Source organism: Gorilla gorilla, chromosome 23, assembly GCF_029281585.2.
Source record: "Gorilla gorilla gorilla isolate KB3781 chromosome 23, NHGRI_mGorGor1-v2.1_pri, whole genome shotgun sequence".
In the NCBI taxonomy this organism is placed as follows: Eukaryota; Metazoa; Chordata; class Mammalia; order Primates; family Hominidae; genus Gorilla; species Gorilla gorilla.
In genome coordinates, this window is record NC_086018.1 from 10,322,848 (window position 1) to 10,338,932 (window position 16,085).

The following is a 16,085-nucleotide window of genomic DNA, read 5'->3' on the forward strand; positions in this document are numbered from 1 at the left end:
ATTTAAAGGAGAAAGAGGAAACAGGCAGGAAATTAAAACAGGAGAGGAAAAGAAGGAGAGAGGGAAGGCAAGGAAGCAAATGGCTACATTCTTGTGAGACTCTGATTAGTGCTCAGTGAATCTATATGTTACCTGTGGCAAAAACAGGAGGAAGGAGTCAGTTGTGCATTCATCCTCTCTCTCAGTAAATCTACATTTTACATAAGTTAAAGTAAGCATGTGAAATTACAGCTGTTTGGGAATAAAAGGATGGCAGCTTTTGCATGACTCAGGTTCCAAGATTAATTTTCCTTTGTCATAGTGAGTTTGGGGTCCTGAGGTTTTATTTTCCTTTCATACTTTCTACCAATATGAAGCTTCCCCATAGATGCCTTCTTTTTTCGAACATTAACAACCCTCGTGGTTTCCTCTCATTTTAAGTACAGAAAACATAATACTGTACAATAATTTTATCTGTCTTAAATACAAGACTGCTTATGATTCACTTAAAATTTAAAAAATGTCTCCACATTTCTGGCTTTTAGATGGATTATGATTTCAACCACAAATCAGAGCTTTTTAACATTGAGTTTGAGTTTCACAGACCCAGTAAGTGGAAATATAGACGTTTTCTTAGGACAGTGTTATGACACTCAAAAGAATCATGGCCAAACTTAATTATCTGTTGCAGACATCATTGCAGTTTTTTACTGAACTATCAGAGACTTCCTTGTGCCTATCACAGTGTATACACTAAATAAATATTATGGGGCCAGGCACGGTGGCCCATGCCTATAATCCCAATGCTTCGACAGGCCAAAGCAGAAGGATTGCTTGAGGCCAAGAGTTTGAGACCTGCTTGGGCAACATAGCACAGCCCCATCTCTAAATTTTTTTTAATTAGCCAAGCATGGTGGTAGGCTAACCCTGTAGACCAAGCTACTTGGGAGGCTGAGATGGGAGGATCTATTGAGCCCAGGAGTAAGGTTACAGTGAACTATGATCACACCCCTGCACTCCAGCCTGGGTGACAGAGTGAGACCCTAATTCTAAAAATAAAAATAAATTAAAAACACATAAATACATAAATAAGTAGTATGGAATCAACAAATAAATAAATTGAATAAAGGATTGAGTAAAATTACTTAGTAATGAGGCCTTTCTTGTCTATCCTTATATAAAATAAATCCCCAGGTCCCCACATGCCCCTTACTGTTCTTATTTTTCTCCATACCATTCATAGTCATGTTATACTACATATGTATTTGTTGATGGTCTTTCTCTTACTGGTAGAATGTAAGCTCCATGATAAAAGAGATGTTGTTGGTGTTTTCCTTCGTATTTTTTTCACTGCTTAATTCCCAGTGCACACAGTAAGCACACAATAAATATTTACTTTATGGATATTTAAGCAAGTCACTTCCCTCAATTTCTTCAAATTATTTATGTCACTTTGAAGGTAAAATCACTCTTCTATACATCATTTTTCCTTCAATCTCCACTTTTAATATCTGTCACTGGCAAACATAACAAGTATACTCTGTCGAGGTCAATAATGAGAATTTTTAAGCACTTTATTAAATACGTATTGAGTGTTCCTCTATAATGGACACTCTACTATACATTTCTGCCTTATTTGTGAATGTATTCAATGTAATTATGCCACACACGTAGACTTCCAGATCCTTGTATCAAACTTACTTTCCTTGGCTTTGTGGCAGAACACATACTGTTATGAAGCTCACTTTACGGCAAATATTTCTTGAAAATACAAAACTGATAGATATATGTATGTAGGTTTCCTTCTTATATATCTTTTACAAGCAATGAAGTTGTATATCTCCTTTAGTGTTTAATGTGTTTCATCAGACAATGCCCTAGAAGTTTTATCAAATTTTTCTGTCCACCTTTTGAAGGTGTATAAGAGTGAAAAAATGCAGTCTGCTGCTTCACTAATAAAACTAGGACAAACGCCATTCCAACTGAAATATGTGAAATACTTGGTTTTATTAATTTCAAGCGTTTTAAACCTCTAAATTTGGACTCAAGAAAGACACCTCATAGAAAAACTGAAACATTTTTATTTGTTTATTTTGTAATCTTGATAACTTGTAATAGTTTACAGCCACAGTGGCAGCTTTTATATGTGTACATGCATTTAAAAACAGTTTCATAAATAGTCATGTGGCAAAATATCTGCCTCTAGGCAAAAAAAAAAAAAAAATCTTTGCCACTAAATGAATATCTTTAAGTAATACTGAAAATAGATGTGAGGTAATTTTTTATCAAAGTGACTGTAGCCTATATTAAGAGATATTCACTGTAACAATTCAAGTTTTGAAATCTGTGTTTTATAACTGAAAAATATGTCTTTTACAAAAACACATCTTTACATTTATTGCTATCATACATTCATTTGGCAGGAAACAGGGATGTTTGATGTCTTGCAATGATAAAACAATCATATTCAAAAGAAAATTATCTCACATTCTGCATGACTTTTGAACGTTCTATAATTACATAAGTGAAAAACCAATTTGTAGATATCTGAGTGAGTACAACCATTTAATAAATGTGAATAAAGCATTTCAGAACATTTTAATGTACACTGCATTTTCTGATAGTAAGATTTTAGGTTAAAATAAGATTATACTTTAAAAAGCTTACCATTTTGAAAAAAAATCATATCACTGTTGGCAATGCCTTTTTCATATCTGAGATGCTAGTCGAACATATTGCGTATCCATTTGTTTTTGTTTGATTTTACTGTTATTACATTCATGTTAATACTAAAATACACACACACACAATTACTTAGGTTTTTTTTTAATTAGAAGCCCAAAGAAAAATGCTGACAACGTTGAGTTGAAATTTTGAAATTGGGTTTTATAATTCTGCCCACATAGGAAAAGCTGAAATGGTCTGTGAAGATGTAGTTTTTGAAAGAATGAAGCAAGTAGTGAAACCAACAAAGCCAAGTGAAAATTATACAAGGAAACACAATAATAAGTTAACAAAGAAATACACTTTTTCTTCATGTTGACAAGACATGATTTATTCCTTTCTAATATTTTCCCATCTCTTATAAATATATAAGCTTGCTTGTTAATACTTTGTCTAACTCTAATTTTTATTCTGTTACCAATGTCATTAATACTTTATTTTTCTTTATTTCCCTCGTAAAGTGACTTCTGAACTTCCTAGTTTGTTTAAACTATCGCAAGGTCAGAAAACCAAACACTGCATATTCTCACTCATAGGTGGGAATTAAACAATGAGAATACTTGGACACAGGCAGGGGAACATCACACACTGGGGCCTGTCATGGGGTGGGGGGCTGGGGGAGGGAGAGCATTAGGAGAAATACCTAATGTAAATGACAAGTTAATGGGTGCAGCAAACCAACACAGCACATGTATACAGATGTAACAAACCTGCACGTTGTGCACATGTACCCTAGAACTTAAAGTATAATAAAAATAAATAAATACATAAATAAAATAAAATGAATAAAAAATAAATACAAACATATTAATCATAAGTAAATGAAACATCTGATAATCTCATTATGTCTGGTAGTAATGTCACCTCTGAGTATTTAAATATTCATCTACATATTTCTTTGCTAAATTTCCTTTTATTTCTCCTTTATATTAAACTTTTTTTAGAGAGCACAACTCCAAAGCATCTTTTATTAATATAGAAAGGTCATATTTAGCAAAAGACACAAGGCAGGGAAGTGTCAGGCCTGAGGCCTGAGCTGTGCTGAGGGAGAAGGAGGCTCCGGACAAGTGCTGGGAAGGGCTGAGTGGTGGGGGCTACAGAAAGTTCCAGTGGGTAACACTGTCGGCAGGTCATGGGTGGGACTCACGGGGACCTCGCTGCTAACTCTTGTTGCGTTGGCGGGGTGGGATGGGGAGGGGGGTCCTTAGTGCTGCCACCTGGAGTGAGAACCGCCCCTTGGTTCCTGGAGGGCACCCATCAAGGGACACAGGACAGGAAGCCCAGGATGGTTAGTGCAACTAGGGATGAAGGCCAGGGAGAAGCAGGTGCTCTGAAGTCCAGACACAGAGGCCTAGGAGCTTCCTGTTAAGTGTGGGCGTTCCGCTCTGTCTCTACCAGGCACTCTGACTAGGGATGGATGATACCTCTCTTCAGGCACTTCGCGGCGCTCTTGCTGCCAGCATAGGTGGGCCGGATCCCTTTGCCCATCTCCCCTGTGACCAACAGCAGTTCCGTGTAGGTGCTCTGGGAGCCCTGGGCACCAGGTGGTTTCATGGCCTGCACACAACCGACGGTAGGCGGTCCAAAGTCTTTAAACAGCGGTCTGCAAGGGACAGTGGCTCCCGGCCCTGAGCCCGACAGCGACAGGACGCTTCCTGTAGGGACCGGAGTGCCTGGCCCAGGGGTGCTGGAGCCGGGGGTGCTGCTGGGGTCAGGGGTGGTAGGTTTGTAGGACATCCCCAACTCCTGGGCGCTGGGGAAGCCAGCAGGCTGCTCTTCGGGGGTTGGCTGCGGGACCGCTCTACAGCGATCTGATTGGCAAGCGGGCTGCACGCCCCCTGTTAAATCTATAATAAACTTTTTAACTGCAATTTGTATTAATCTAAATACAGTTCAAATATTCTCCATGAAAATTTCACATTTGAGTTGAGACATCCTAAAATGTAAAATACACAATGGATTTCAAAGATTTCATATGAAAAAAGAATGCAAACTATCTCTAATAATTTTTATATTGATTACATATTGACCCAATATTTTGGATATATATTGGGTTAAATAAAATATACAATTTTTAAAAATTATGCTACATTTTTGTTAAAAAATTAAATAAACTATATATGAAATTATTTCTTGGGATAGAAAAGGGGGCATGATTAAATATTTACTTAAACTTTTTTCAAAAACATATCTTTAAAACACATTTTCAAACACAACAAAAGTATTTTAACTTTGAATAGGTGAAATAAACTTATTCCTGCTGAAATTCAATCATGGCATGATTTCCTTTGTATGCATTTGAGGACTCTGTTTATAACCCAGATAAAAACATAAAACTTTTGAAACTCTTCTAAGAATGTCTAACAAAAATTACCTGTATAGATATCACAGCACAGACGATGCTGAGGCTGGACTGACTGAAGAAGAACAGGCTGAAGATGCTGTACTCACACAGCAGCTGGCCCCCAGGTTACCTGCCCTTCATGTACATGGCGATGGTCACCTGGATCACCAGCAAAGTGAACAACAGGTCGGTGGCGGCCAGCCGCATAACTGTGTAGAAGGTGGTCTCCTTCTGCTCCTTGTGTGACTTGCACAGCACCATGGTGGCCACCAGGTTGCCCACCACCCCGAAAATGGACGGTCCCAGGCTGTCCAGCAGATTGGGCTCCAGGCCGAGGACACATTGGCCTGGGAAGGGGTTAACATGACAGTGGCTGGTGGTACGCAGCCCTGGAATGCGAAGCTGAGTCTGGAGATGGCAGAAGAGAGACAAAGCCACCCTGAGTGAAATGACCACCTGCAGGGCATTAGACCTGCACCCAGGAAATGGGATGCTAACATGACAAGGGAGGAACTCAATCCCACTCTCTGGATTGCAACCACTTACCAATGGCAGCCACCCAAATCTCCAGGCTCCCTCTGCTCCTGCCAGCAGCACACCCTTTCTGATCTTAATATTTATAAACTGAGACTCCCATTCCTCTTCCTTCCCCCAGCCTATCTCACTCCACTGACAAGACCCATCTCCAGGGAAAGGTAGCTCCCTAGTATTATTACCGACAGATTCTGAGTTAATAAAATGCACATTGAAACCCTGGAAGACAATTTGGAAAGCGCTCTCTTTCCTCCTTGGCTCCCCTGGCAGCACCCCATCTCCGCACCCTTTGACCAATGGCCCACATCCCATGTCACGTGTAGCCTCCCCAGTGGTGGGGCCTAAGACAATGAAACCTAAGACTAATTGGTGTACCTGAGGAAGAAGTGAATTATAAAAGCTAGGAAATCATATTTGGGGGAATAATCAAGGAAAACTTCCGTGGCCTTGTGAGAGACCTAGACATTCAAATAAAAGAAGCACAAATAACATGTGGGAAATTCAACACAAAAAGATCTTAGCCTAGGCACATTGTCATTGGGTTATCCAAAGTTAAGACAAAAGAAAGAATCTTAAGAGCAGTGAGACAGAAGCACTAGGTAACCTATAAAGGAAAACCTATCAAACTAACAGCAGATTTTGCAGCAGAAACCTTAAAAGCTAGATGGGATTGGGGCCCTTTCTTCAGCCTCCTCAAACAAAACAATTATCAGCCAAGAATTCTGTATCCAGCAAAACTAAACATCATATATGAAAGAAAGATACAGTCATTTTCAGACAAACAAATGCTGACAGAATTTGCCATTACCAAACCAGCACTGTAAGAACTGCTAAAAGGAGCTCTAAATCATGAAACAAACCCTGGAAACACATCAAAACAGAACTTCATTAAAGCATAAATCGCACAAGACCTATGAAACAAAAATACAAGTTAAAAAGCAAAAACAAAAAACAAAAACAAAGTACAGAGGCAACAGAGAGCATGATGAAAGCAATGGTACCTCACTTTTTAATACCAATGTTGGTTGTAAATGGCTTCAATGCTCCACTTACAAGATACAGAACCACAGAATGGATAAGAACTCACCAACTAACTATCTGCTGCCTTCAGGAGACTCACCTAACACATAACGACCTACATAAACTTAAGGAAAGTGGTAGAAAAAGGCATTTCATGCAAATGGACACCAAAAGCGAGCAGCGGTAGCTATTCTCATATGAGACAAAACAAACTTTAAAGCAACAGTAGCTAAAAGAGACAATGACAGACAGTATCTAATGGTAAAGGTCTCATTCAACAGAAAAACATGACAATCCTAAACATACATGAACCTAACACTGGAGCTCCCAAATTTATAAAACAATTACTAGTAAACATAAGAAATAAGATAGACAGCAACACAATAATAGTGGGGGACTTCATTACTCCACTGACAGCACTAGACAGGTCATCAAGACAGAAAGTCAACAAAGAAACACTGGATTTAAACTATATTTTGGAACAAAAGGACTTAACAGATATATAAGAACATTTCATCCAACAACTACAGAATACACATTCTATTCAACAGCACATGGAATTTTCTCCAAGATAGACCATATGATAGGCCATAAAATGAGTCTCAATAAATTTAAGAAAATTGAAATTGTATCACGCACTCTCTCAGATCACAGTGGAATAAAACTGAAAATCAACTCCAAAAGGAATCTTCAAAACCATGCAAATACATGGAAGTTAAATAACCTGCTCCTGAATGAGCACTGGGTGAAAAACAAAATCAAGATGGAAATGGAAAAAATTTCTTCGAACTGGATGACACAACCTATCAAGACCTCTGGGATACAGCAAAGGCAGTGCTAAGAGGAAAGTTTGTAGCCCTAAACACCTATGTCGAAAAGTATGAAAGAGCACAAACAGACAATCTAAGTTCACATCTCAGGGAACTGGAGAAGCAGGAACAAGCCAAACCCAATCCCAGCAAACAAAGGAAATAACCAACATCAGAGCAGAACTAAATGAAATTGACACAGCAACAACAACAACGACAAATACAAAACATGAATAAAACAAAAAATTGGTTATTTGAAAAGATAAACAAAATCGATAGACCATTATAAGATTAACCAAGAAAAAAGAGAGGAAATCCAAATAACCTCACTAAGAAATGAAACAGGGGATATTACAACTGACACCACTGAAATATTAAAGATTATTCAAGGGTACTATGAACACCTTTTGGCACATAAACTAGAAAACCCAGAAGAGTTGCATCAATTCCTGGAAAAATACAACCCTCCTAGCTTAAATCAGGAAGAAGTAGATACCCCAAGCAGACCAATAAAACAAGCAGTAAGATTGAAATGGTAATTTTAAAATTACCAACAAAAAAAGCCGAGGACCAGACAGATTCACAGCAGAATTCTACCAGACATTCAAAGAATATTTTCTTTCATTCAAAGAAGAAATGATACCAATCCTTTCACACTATTCCACAAGACAGCAAAAGAAGAAACACTCCCTGATTCATTCTATGAAGCCAGCATCACCCTAATACCAAAACCATGAAAGGACATTACCAAAAAAGAAAACTACAGACCAATATCCATGATGAACACAGATGCCAAAATCCTTAACAAAATACTATCTAACTGAATCCAACAACATATCAAAAAGATAATCCACCATGATCAAGCGAGTTTCATACCAGTGACACAGGAATGGTTTAACATATGCAAGTCAATAAATGTGATACACCAAATAAACAGAATTAAAAAAATAACTCACATGATTTTATCAACAGATGCAGAAAAAGCATTCGACAAAATCTAGCATTGCTTTATGATTAGAGCTCTCAGCAAAATAGGCATATAAGGGACATACCTTAATGTAATAAAAGCCATCTATGACAGACCCACAGCCAACATAATACTGAATGGGGAAAAAGTGAAAGCATTCCCTTTGAGAATTGGAACAAGACAAAGAGCCTACTCTCACCGCTCCTCTTCAACATAGTACTGGAAGTCCTAGCCAGAGCAATCAGACAAAAGAAGGAAATAGAGGAAATCCAAATCGGTAAAGAGGAAGTCAAACTGTTACTGGTTGCTGACGATATGATCTTTCACCTTGAAAACCCTACGGACTCCTCTAGAAAGCTCCTAGAACGGATAAAAGAATTCAGCAAAGTTTCCAGATACGAGATTAATGTACACAAATCAGTAGCTCTTCTATACATCAACAGCTACCAAGCTGAGAATCACATCAAGAACTCAACCCCTTTTACAATAGCTGCAACAAACAAACAAAAACAAACAAAGAAAACTTAGGAATATACCGAGCAAAGTAATCAAACGACCTCTACAATGAAAATTACAAAACACTGCTGAAAGAAATCATAGATGGAGCCAAGCACATTGGCGCATGCCTATAATCCCAGCTACTCGGGAAACTGAGGCAGGAGAATCGCTTGAACCCGGGAGGCAGAAGTTGTAGTGAGCCGAGATCACACCACTGCACTCCCACCTCAGCGACAAGAGCGAAACTACCTCTGAAAAAAAAAAAAAAAACAAGAAAGAAAAGAAATCATAGATGACACAAACAAATGGAAACACATCCCCATGCTCACGGATGGGTAGAACCAATATTGTGAAAATTACCATTCTGTTAAAGGCAATCTACGAATTCAATGCAATCCCCATCTGAATACCACCATTATCCCTCACAGAATTACAAAAACAATTCTAAAATTAATATGGAACCAAAAGGGTGTCATGTAGCCAAACCAAGGCTAAGCAAAAAGAACAAACCTGGAGGCATCACACTACTTGATTTCAAACTGTACAATAAGGCCATAGTTACCAAAACAACAAGGTACTGGTTTAAAAATAGGCACATAGACCAATGGAACAGAAGAGAGAACCCAGAAATTAACCCAAATACTTACAGCCAACTGATCTTTGACAAAGCAAACAAAAACATAAAGTGGGGAAAGGACACCCTTTTCAACACATGACGTTGGGATAATTGGCGAGCCACATATAGGGGAATAAAACTGGATTCTCATCTCTCACCTTATACAAAAATCTACTCAAGATGGATTAAGAACTTAAACCTAATTCCTGAACTGTAAAAATTCTAGAAGATAACACTGGATAAACCCTTCTAGACATTGGCATAGGCAAGGATTTCATGACCAAGAACCCAAATGCAAATGCAATAAAAACAAAGATAAATAGCTGGGACTTAATTAAACTAAAGAGCTTTTGCATGGCAAAGGGAACAGTCAGCAGAGTAAATAGACAAATCGCAGAGTGGGACCCCTGACCCTGACCCCTGACCCCTGACCCTGACCCCTAACCCCTGATCCAAACCCTAACCACTATCCCTAACCCTAACCCCTAACCCCAACCCTCACCCTAACCCAACCCTAACCCCTAATCCCTAACCCCTAACATCTCTTAAACCCTAACTCTAAACTTTGACTCCTAACCCCTAACTCTGACCCCAATCCCTATCTCCAACCCCTAACCCTAAACTTAACCCCTAACCCTAACACCAACCTTAACCCTAGGTTCATTACTACGTTTGTATTGACTATGTCAATGTTGATTATTATGATCGCTGTCTTTGGACTGCATGGCAGTGAGGGGATTGCGGATCTTATATTAATATTTTTGTATTGAGGCAGTGCATTAGCATTACAGGTGCTTGTTACATGAGCAATGGGAGTGTCATACTTTGGGTGTCATGTCTGCATTAGGAATGCCGCATTTGTCTTCGGAGGCTCCGGTGTGGATCTCGCACTGCGGCCGCCTCACCTTGGCTGGGGAGAACCTCGGTCGGCAGGATTCAGAGGGGCTTTTGGTTTCCCGTTTTCCACACTGAACCCTTCTAACTGGTCTCTAACCCTGATTATTCAGGGCTGCAAACAGGAAGGATTTTATTCACCATTGATGCGGCCCCGAGTTGTCCCAAAGCGAGGCAGTGCCCCCAAGGTCTGTGCTGAGGAGAAAGCTGCTCTGCCTTCGCGGTGTCCCCCGGGTGTGTGCTGAGCAGAACGCAGCTCTGCCCTCGCGGTGCCCCCGGCCCGCCCGCCCGAGTCTGTGCTGAGGAGAACACTGCTCCGCCTTCGCTGTATCTCCGAAGTCTGTGCAGAGGAGAACTCAGCTCCGCCCTTGCGATGCTCTTCTGGTCTGTGCTGAGGAGAAGGCAGCTCCGCCCTGGCAAAGGCAGAGCGCCCTTTGCAAAGGCAGAGAGGCGCAGAGCGCCGGCGCAGGCGTGGAGGGGGCGCAGGGCGCTGGCGCAGGTGCGGAGAGGTGCAGAGCGGGGCAGGTGGCACCAACAGCGCTTCCCTCAGGCCTCGAGCGCACGCATTCCAGCGGCCACCCAGACCATGCTCCGCCGACTGGGCGCCCAAGCTGCAGTCGCCCTCTGTGTGCAGGCAGCAGCTGCCTGGCAACCCCCGAGCCCGCTCGCGCTGCCAGCATCGCAGAACCAGGGCCAGGTGTCCCAGTGGCTGTGGCCAAGCCAGGCATTCTGACCGGCGGCGGCTGCACAGGAGCGAGAACTGAGAACCCGCCGCTCAACCCCACACAGGGTGACTGCTGAGGACCCATACCAACAGCCCCGATCTCCCTCAGGTGGAGGACTGGGCGGGAGGCACAGCCTGGGGGCCCTCAGGCTGGGCGCGCTGGCAATCCCGAGGCCGACCAGGCCATGCACCTCCAGCCCGCCTGGGCACCCAAGCTGCAGCCGCCTTCTTTGTGCAGGCAGCAACCTCCAGGCAACTCCCGAGTCCGCCCTCACTTCCCACATCTCGGAACGAGGGCCAGATGTCCTGTGGCTGTGGCCAAGCCAGGTGGTCTGCCCTGCAGCAGCTGCACGGGGGCGGGAACCGGCCCTCAGCCCTATCCCCCGTGGCTGCAGAGGGTCCTTGGCTAGAGGTGTCGAGCTCTGGCAGAGGAGGAGCCGGGCGGGGGCAGGGTCTGGCGGGCTCTCAGGCCAGGGGCACTCGCGATCCAGAGGCCGCCCAGGCCATGCTCCACCACCTGGGCGCCCAGCTACAGGCGCCAGGCAACTCCCAAGCTGGCTGGCGCGCCCAGTCTCGCAGACCCGGGCCTGGATGTCGCCGTGGCTGTGGCCAAGCCAGGCGGTCTGCCCGGCGGCGGCTGCACCGGGGCAGGAACCCACCGTCAGCCCCATCCCCGGTGGCTGCAGACGGCCCCTGGAGCGGCCCCGACCTCTCTTCCGAGGAGAAGAGGGGCGGGAGTCACGGCCAGGCAGGCCCTCAGGTGGGAAGGGATGCGCGCCTGCGATTCCGGGACGTACCACGCCAGCCCAGGAGAACCCGGAAGCCAGCAGCTCCTGTTTCTCTGTGTGATTCTGTGAGGAACCACCAAATTGTTTGCCACGGCAAGTGCATCATTTTCTATTCCTAGCAGCCAGTTCATGAGGGCTCCAATTTCTCCACCTCCTTAGCAACATTGATTTTCTGTGTCGTTGTTATGAAAGCCGTACTAGTGGATGCAAAGTGGCATCTCATTTGGGTTTTGTCTTGCATTTTATTAATGAATAACGGTGTTTAGCATCTTTTCTTGTCCGTCTTAGACATTTGTGTATCTTCTTCGGAGAAATGTCTATTCAAGTCCTTTGCCTATTTTTTAATTGGGATGTTAGAAATTCTGATGTTGAGTTGTGGGATATTAAGCTTTTATCAGATACACACTTTGATTTTATCAGATACATATTTTCTCACATACTACGGGTTGTCTTTTAACTCCCTTGATAGTATCCTTTGATGCATAAAGGTTTTTTATTTTGATTAAATCTAATTTACGTGTATTTTCTTTTGTTATCTGTGCTTTTCTGTCATATTTCAAAATACACTTAAAACTCAAAGGTCATAAAGGTTTACCTTGTGCTTTCTTCTAAGAGTTACATACTTTAGTCCTTACATTTAAGTCTTTTATTAATTTAGAATTAATTTTTGTGTATACAGCAAGGTAGGGGTCTAACTTCTCTCTTGTGCACTGACATCCAGCTGTTGAAGAGACTGTTCTTTCCTCCCTTCACTAGACTTGGACAGCTTGTTGAACAGTCATTGACCATATATGTGAGCACTAATTTGTAGGATCTCAAATCTGTTCTATTTTATTGGTCTAAAAGTTTATTAGTCTTATGCCAGTACCACACTCTCTTGATTACTGTAGATTTGTAGTAGGCTGTGAAACTGAAAAATGTGAGTTTTCTAATATTCTTTTTCAAGACTGTTTTGTCTGTCAGATCCTTTGAATTTTTGTATGAATTGTAGAATGAGTTTCTTTCTTTCTACAGAAATGCCTTTGGGATTTTGATGATATTGCATTGAATCTGTAGATTACTTTAGATGGTATTGTTATCTTAACAATATTGTCTTACAACCCGTGAAAACAGAATGTCTTTCCAGTTATTTCCACTCTCTTTCGTTTTTTTTCAGCAAAGTTTTGTGTATACCACCATGGTTAGATTTATGCCTGAATAACTTATTCTTTGGTGCTATTATAAATGGAATTTTTAAAATGTTTTCATAGTTCTTTACAACTATATAGAAATATAGCTCATTTGCCTATGTTTGTTTTGCATCCTGCCTCTTTTATTTGTTATAATCGGTTTTGTGTTTTATTTGGAGCTTTATACACATAAGATCATGTGTAGATATAATTTTACTTCTGTTTTTTATTTCTAATTTAGATGCCTTTATTTCTTTGTCTTGCCTAATTGCTCTGGCTAAAATTGCCAGTGCTACGTTGAATACAAGTGGCAAATGCACCATGCTTGTCTTGTTCTAGATGTTAGGAAAACAGCTTTCAGTGTTTCATCATTGATCATGATATTAACTGTTGGGTTTTTGTACATCCTATTGTCATGTTGCAGAAAATCCCTTCTATGCCTAGTTTATTGAGTATTTTTATTATAGAAGGGTGTTGTATTTCATCAATGATTTCTGTGCATCAATTGAAATAATCACGTGCTTATTCATTTTACTGTTAGAGTATATTACACTGATTGATTTTTTATATGTTGAGCCACCCTTGCATTTTGGGGATAAATCTCACAGGGTGATAGTTTACAATCCTTTGATTATACAGTATTGCTGCTAGTATTTTGCTAGTATTGCTAGTATTTTGCTGAGATTTTTGCTTATATATTCATAAGGGATATTGTGCTGTAGTTCTCTTTTTTGTGCTCTCTTTGGCCTTGGTATAAGGATAATGCTGTTATCAAAAAATGAATTAGCAAGTATTCCTTCTTCATATATTATGTCAGAAGAGTTTGAGAAGAAATGGTATTAATTCTTCTTTAAATGTTAGGTTGACTCACCAGTTAATGCAGCTATTTGGTCATAAATGTTTCTTTGTTAATCACTTTCGATTACTAATTCAATCTCCTAGGTTATAGGTCTATTCAGATTTTCTCTTTCTTCTTGAGCCACTTTGGTAGTTTGTGTCTTTCGTCCATTTCATCCAGGGCAGCTAATTTGTTGTTAGACAGTTGTTCACAGTATACTCCTGTAATCCTTTTGTATTTCTGTAAAGTTGGTAGTAATGGCTCTGCTTTCATTTATTATTTTAATAATTAGTCTTCCATCTTTTGCTCAGTCAATATAGTGAAAGGCTTTATCATTCAAATAATCTATGTTTATTCATTCTACTGCTCTCCAAACTTCTATTTTATTGATTTATGCTCTAATTATACTCTCTATTATTTCTTTCATACTGCTAGCTTTGGGTTTAGTCTTCTTTTGTCTTCTTCCACTGCCTTTAGGTATAGAGTGAGGATGTTGATTTGAGATTTTTCTTAAATGTAGTTGTTTATATCCATACATTTTCCTTTGAACTCTACTTTCACTGCATTCAATAAGTTTTGGTATGTTTTGTTTTTATTTTAATTTATCTCAAGATATTTTATAATTTTGCTTGTGATTTATTTTTTTCACTCACTGGCAGTTGAAGACTATATTGTTTAATTTCCACATTTTCGTGAATTTTCCAGTTTTCACTTATTTATCTGTTGTTTCTTCCATTGTGGGTGTAAATTATATTTTGTATGATTTCAAACTTTTAAAAATGATTAGGACATATTTTGTGGATGAAGATATGGCCCATCCTAGAGAACTTCCATATACACTTGAAAGGAATGTATATTCTGCTGTTGTTGGATGGACTGTCCTGTATATGTGTATTAGCTCTCAGTGGCTTATACTGTTGTTTAACTCTTGTATTTCTCATGAAGCTTCTGTCTGGTTTTTCTATCCATTAATTAAAATGAGGTATTGAAGTGTCCAACTGTGACTATAGAACTGTGGGTTTATCCTTTCAATCCTGTTAATTATTTCAGCTTTACTGAGGTGTAATAGAGAAATAAAAATTGTACATGTGATGCGTTTATATGCGCATTCTGAAATGATTACCAAAACGAAGTCAATGAACATGTTCATTACCTCACAGAATAGTTACGTTTTTGTGTGCATGTGTGGGATAAGAAAACTTAACTCTATCCCCTGTGACTGCAGAGTGGCCATTCCAGCTGCTCCAGGCTCCAGTAGAGGAAGACTGGGGCTGGTGGCACCACCAGGGAGGCCCTCAGACCTGGCGCGCACGCACTCCAGAGGCCACCCAGACCATGCTCCGCCGCCTGGGCGCACAAGCTGCAGTCGCCCTCTGTGTGCAGGCAGCAGCTACCTGGCAACCCCTGAGCCCGCTTGCGCTCCCAGTCTCGCAGAACCAGGGCCAGGTGTCCCTGTGGCTGTGGCCAAGCCAGGCATTCTGCCTGGCGGTGGCGGCTGCACAGGGGCGAGAACTGAGAACCCGCCGCTCAACCCCACATGGTGTGACTGCTGAGTGCCCATGACAGCGGCCCCGATCTCTCTCAGATGGAGGAGTGGGTGGGAGGCACGGCCTGGGGGCCCTCAGGCTGGGCGCGCTGGAGATCCCGAGGCCGACCAGGCCATGCACCTCCAGCCCGCCTGGGCTCCCAAGCTGCAGCCGCCTTCTGTGTGCAGGCAGCAGCCTCCAGGCAACTCCTGAGCCTGCCCGCACTCCCCACATCTCGGAAGCAGGGCCAGATGTCCCTGTGGCTGCGGCCAAGCCAGGTGATTTGCCCTGCAGCAGCTGCACGGGGGCGGGAAGCGGCCCTCAGCCCCATCCCCAGTGGCTCTAGAGGCCCCCTGGGTAGAGGTGTACAGCTCTGGCAGAGGAGGAGCCGGGTGGGGGCAGGGTCTGGCTTGACCATTTGGAATTACAATACACTTCACTCATCAACCACAGAACATACACTGGAGTATCATCTGCGTGCAGATGAGTATACTGCTCAAAGCGATTTACAGATTCAGTGCTTTTCCTATCAAACTACTAATGTCATTTTGCACAAAATAGAAAACATCTAAAATTTATATGGAACCTAAAAGGAGTCTGAATAGCCAAGCCAAAGCAATACTAAGGCTAGAGACATAGGCTAGAGACATCATAT

General features: G+C 41.6%; 1 protein-coding gene and 1 pseudogene across 1 annotated transcript; one reads left to right on the forward strand and one right to left on the reverse strand.

The window, feature by feature from the left end:
* Positions 1 to 3,886: 3,886 nt before the first annotated feature.
* Positions 3,887 to 4,440, reverse strand: LOC129529548 (cyclin-dependent kinase 2-associated protein 2-like). Its single transcript, XM_055374847.2, has one exon. It carries the CDS (start codon positions 4,438 to 4,440, stop codon positions 4,111 to 4,113), a length of 330 nt encoding a protein of 109 aa, XP_055230822.1. The 3' UTR covers positions 3,887 to 4,110.
* A 10,555-nt stretch (positions 4,441 to 14,995) lies between these two features.
* Positions 14,996 to 15,844, forward strand: LOC115932906 (mucin-19-like; annotated as a pseudogene).
* Positions 15,845 to 16,085: the final 241 nt, after the last annotated feature.

Coding starts and splice junctions, on each gene's coding strand:
- LOC129529548 (XM_055374847.2), bottom strand. CDS start 4,440: ATGTCCTACAAACCTACCACCCCTGACCCCAGCAGCACCCCCGGCTCC.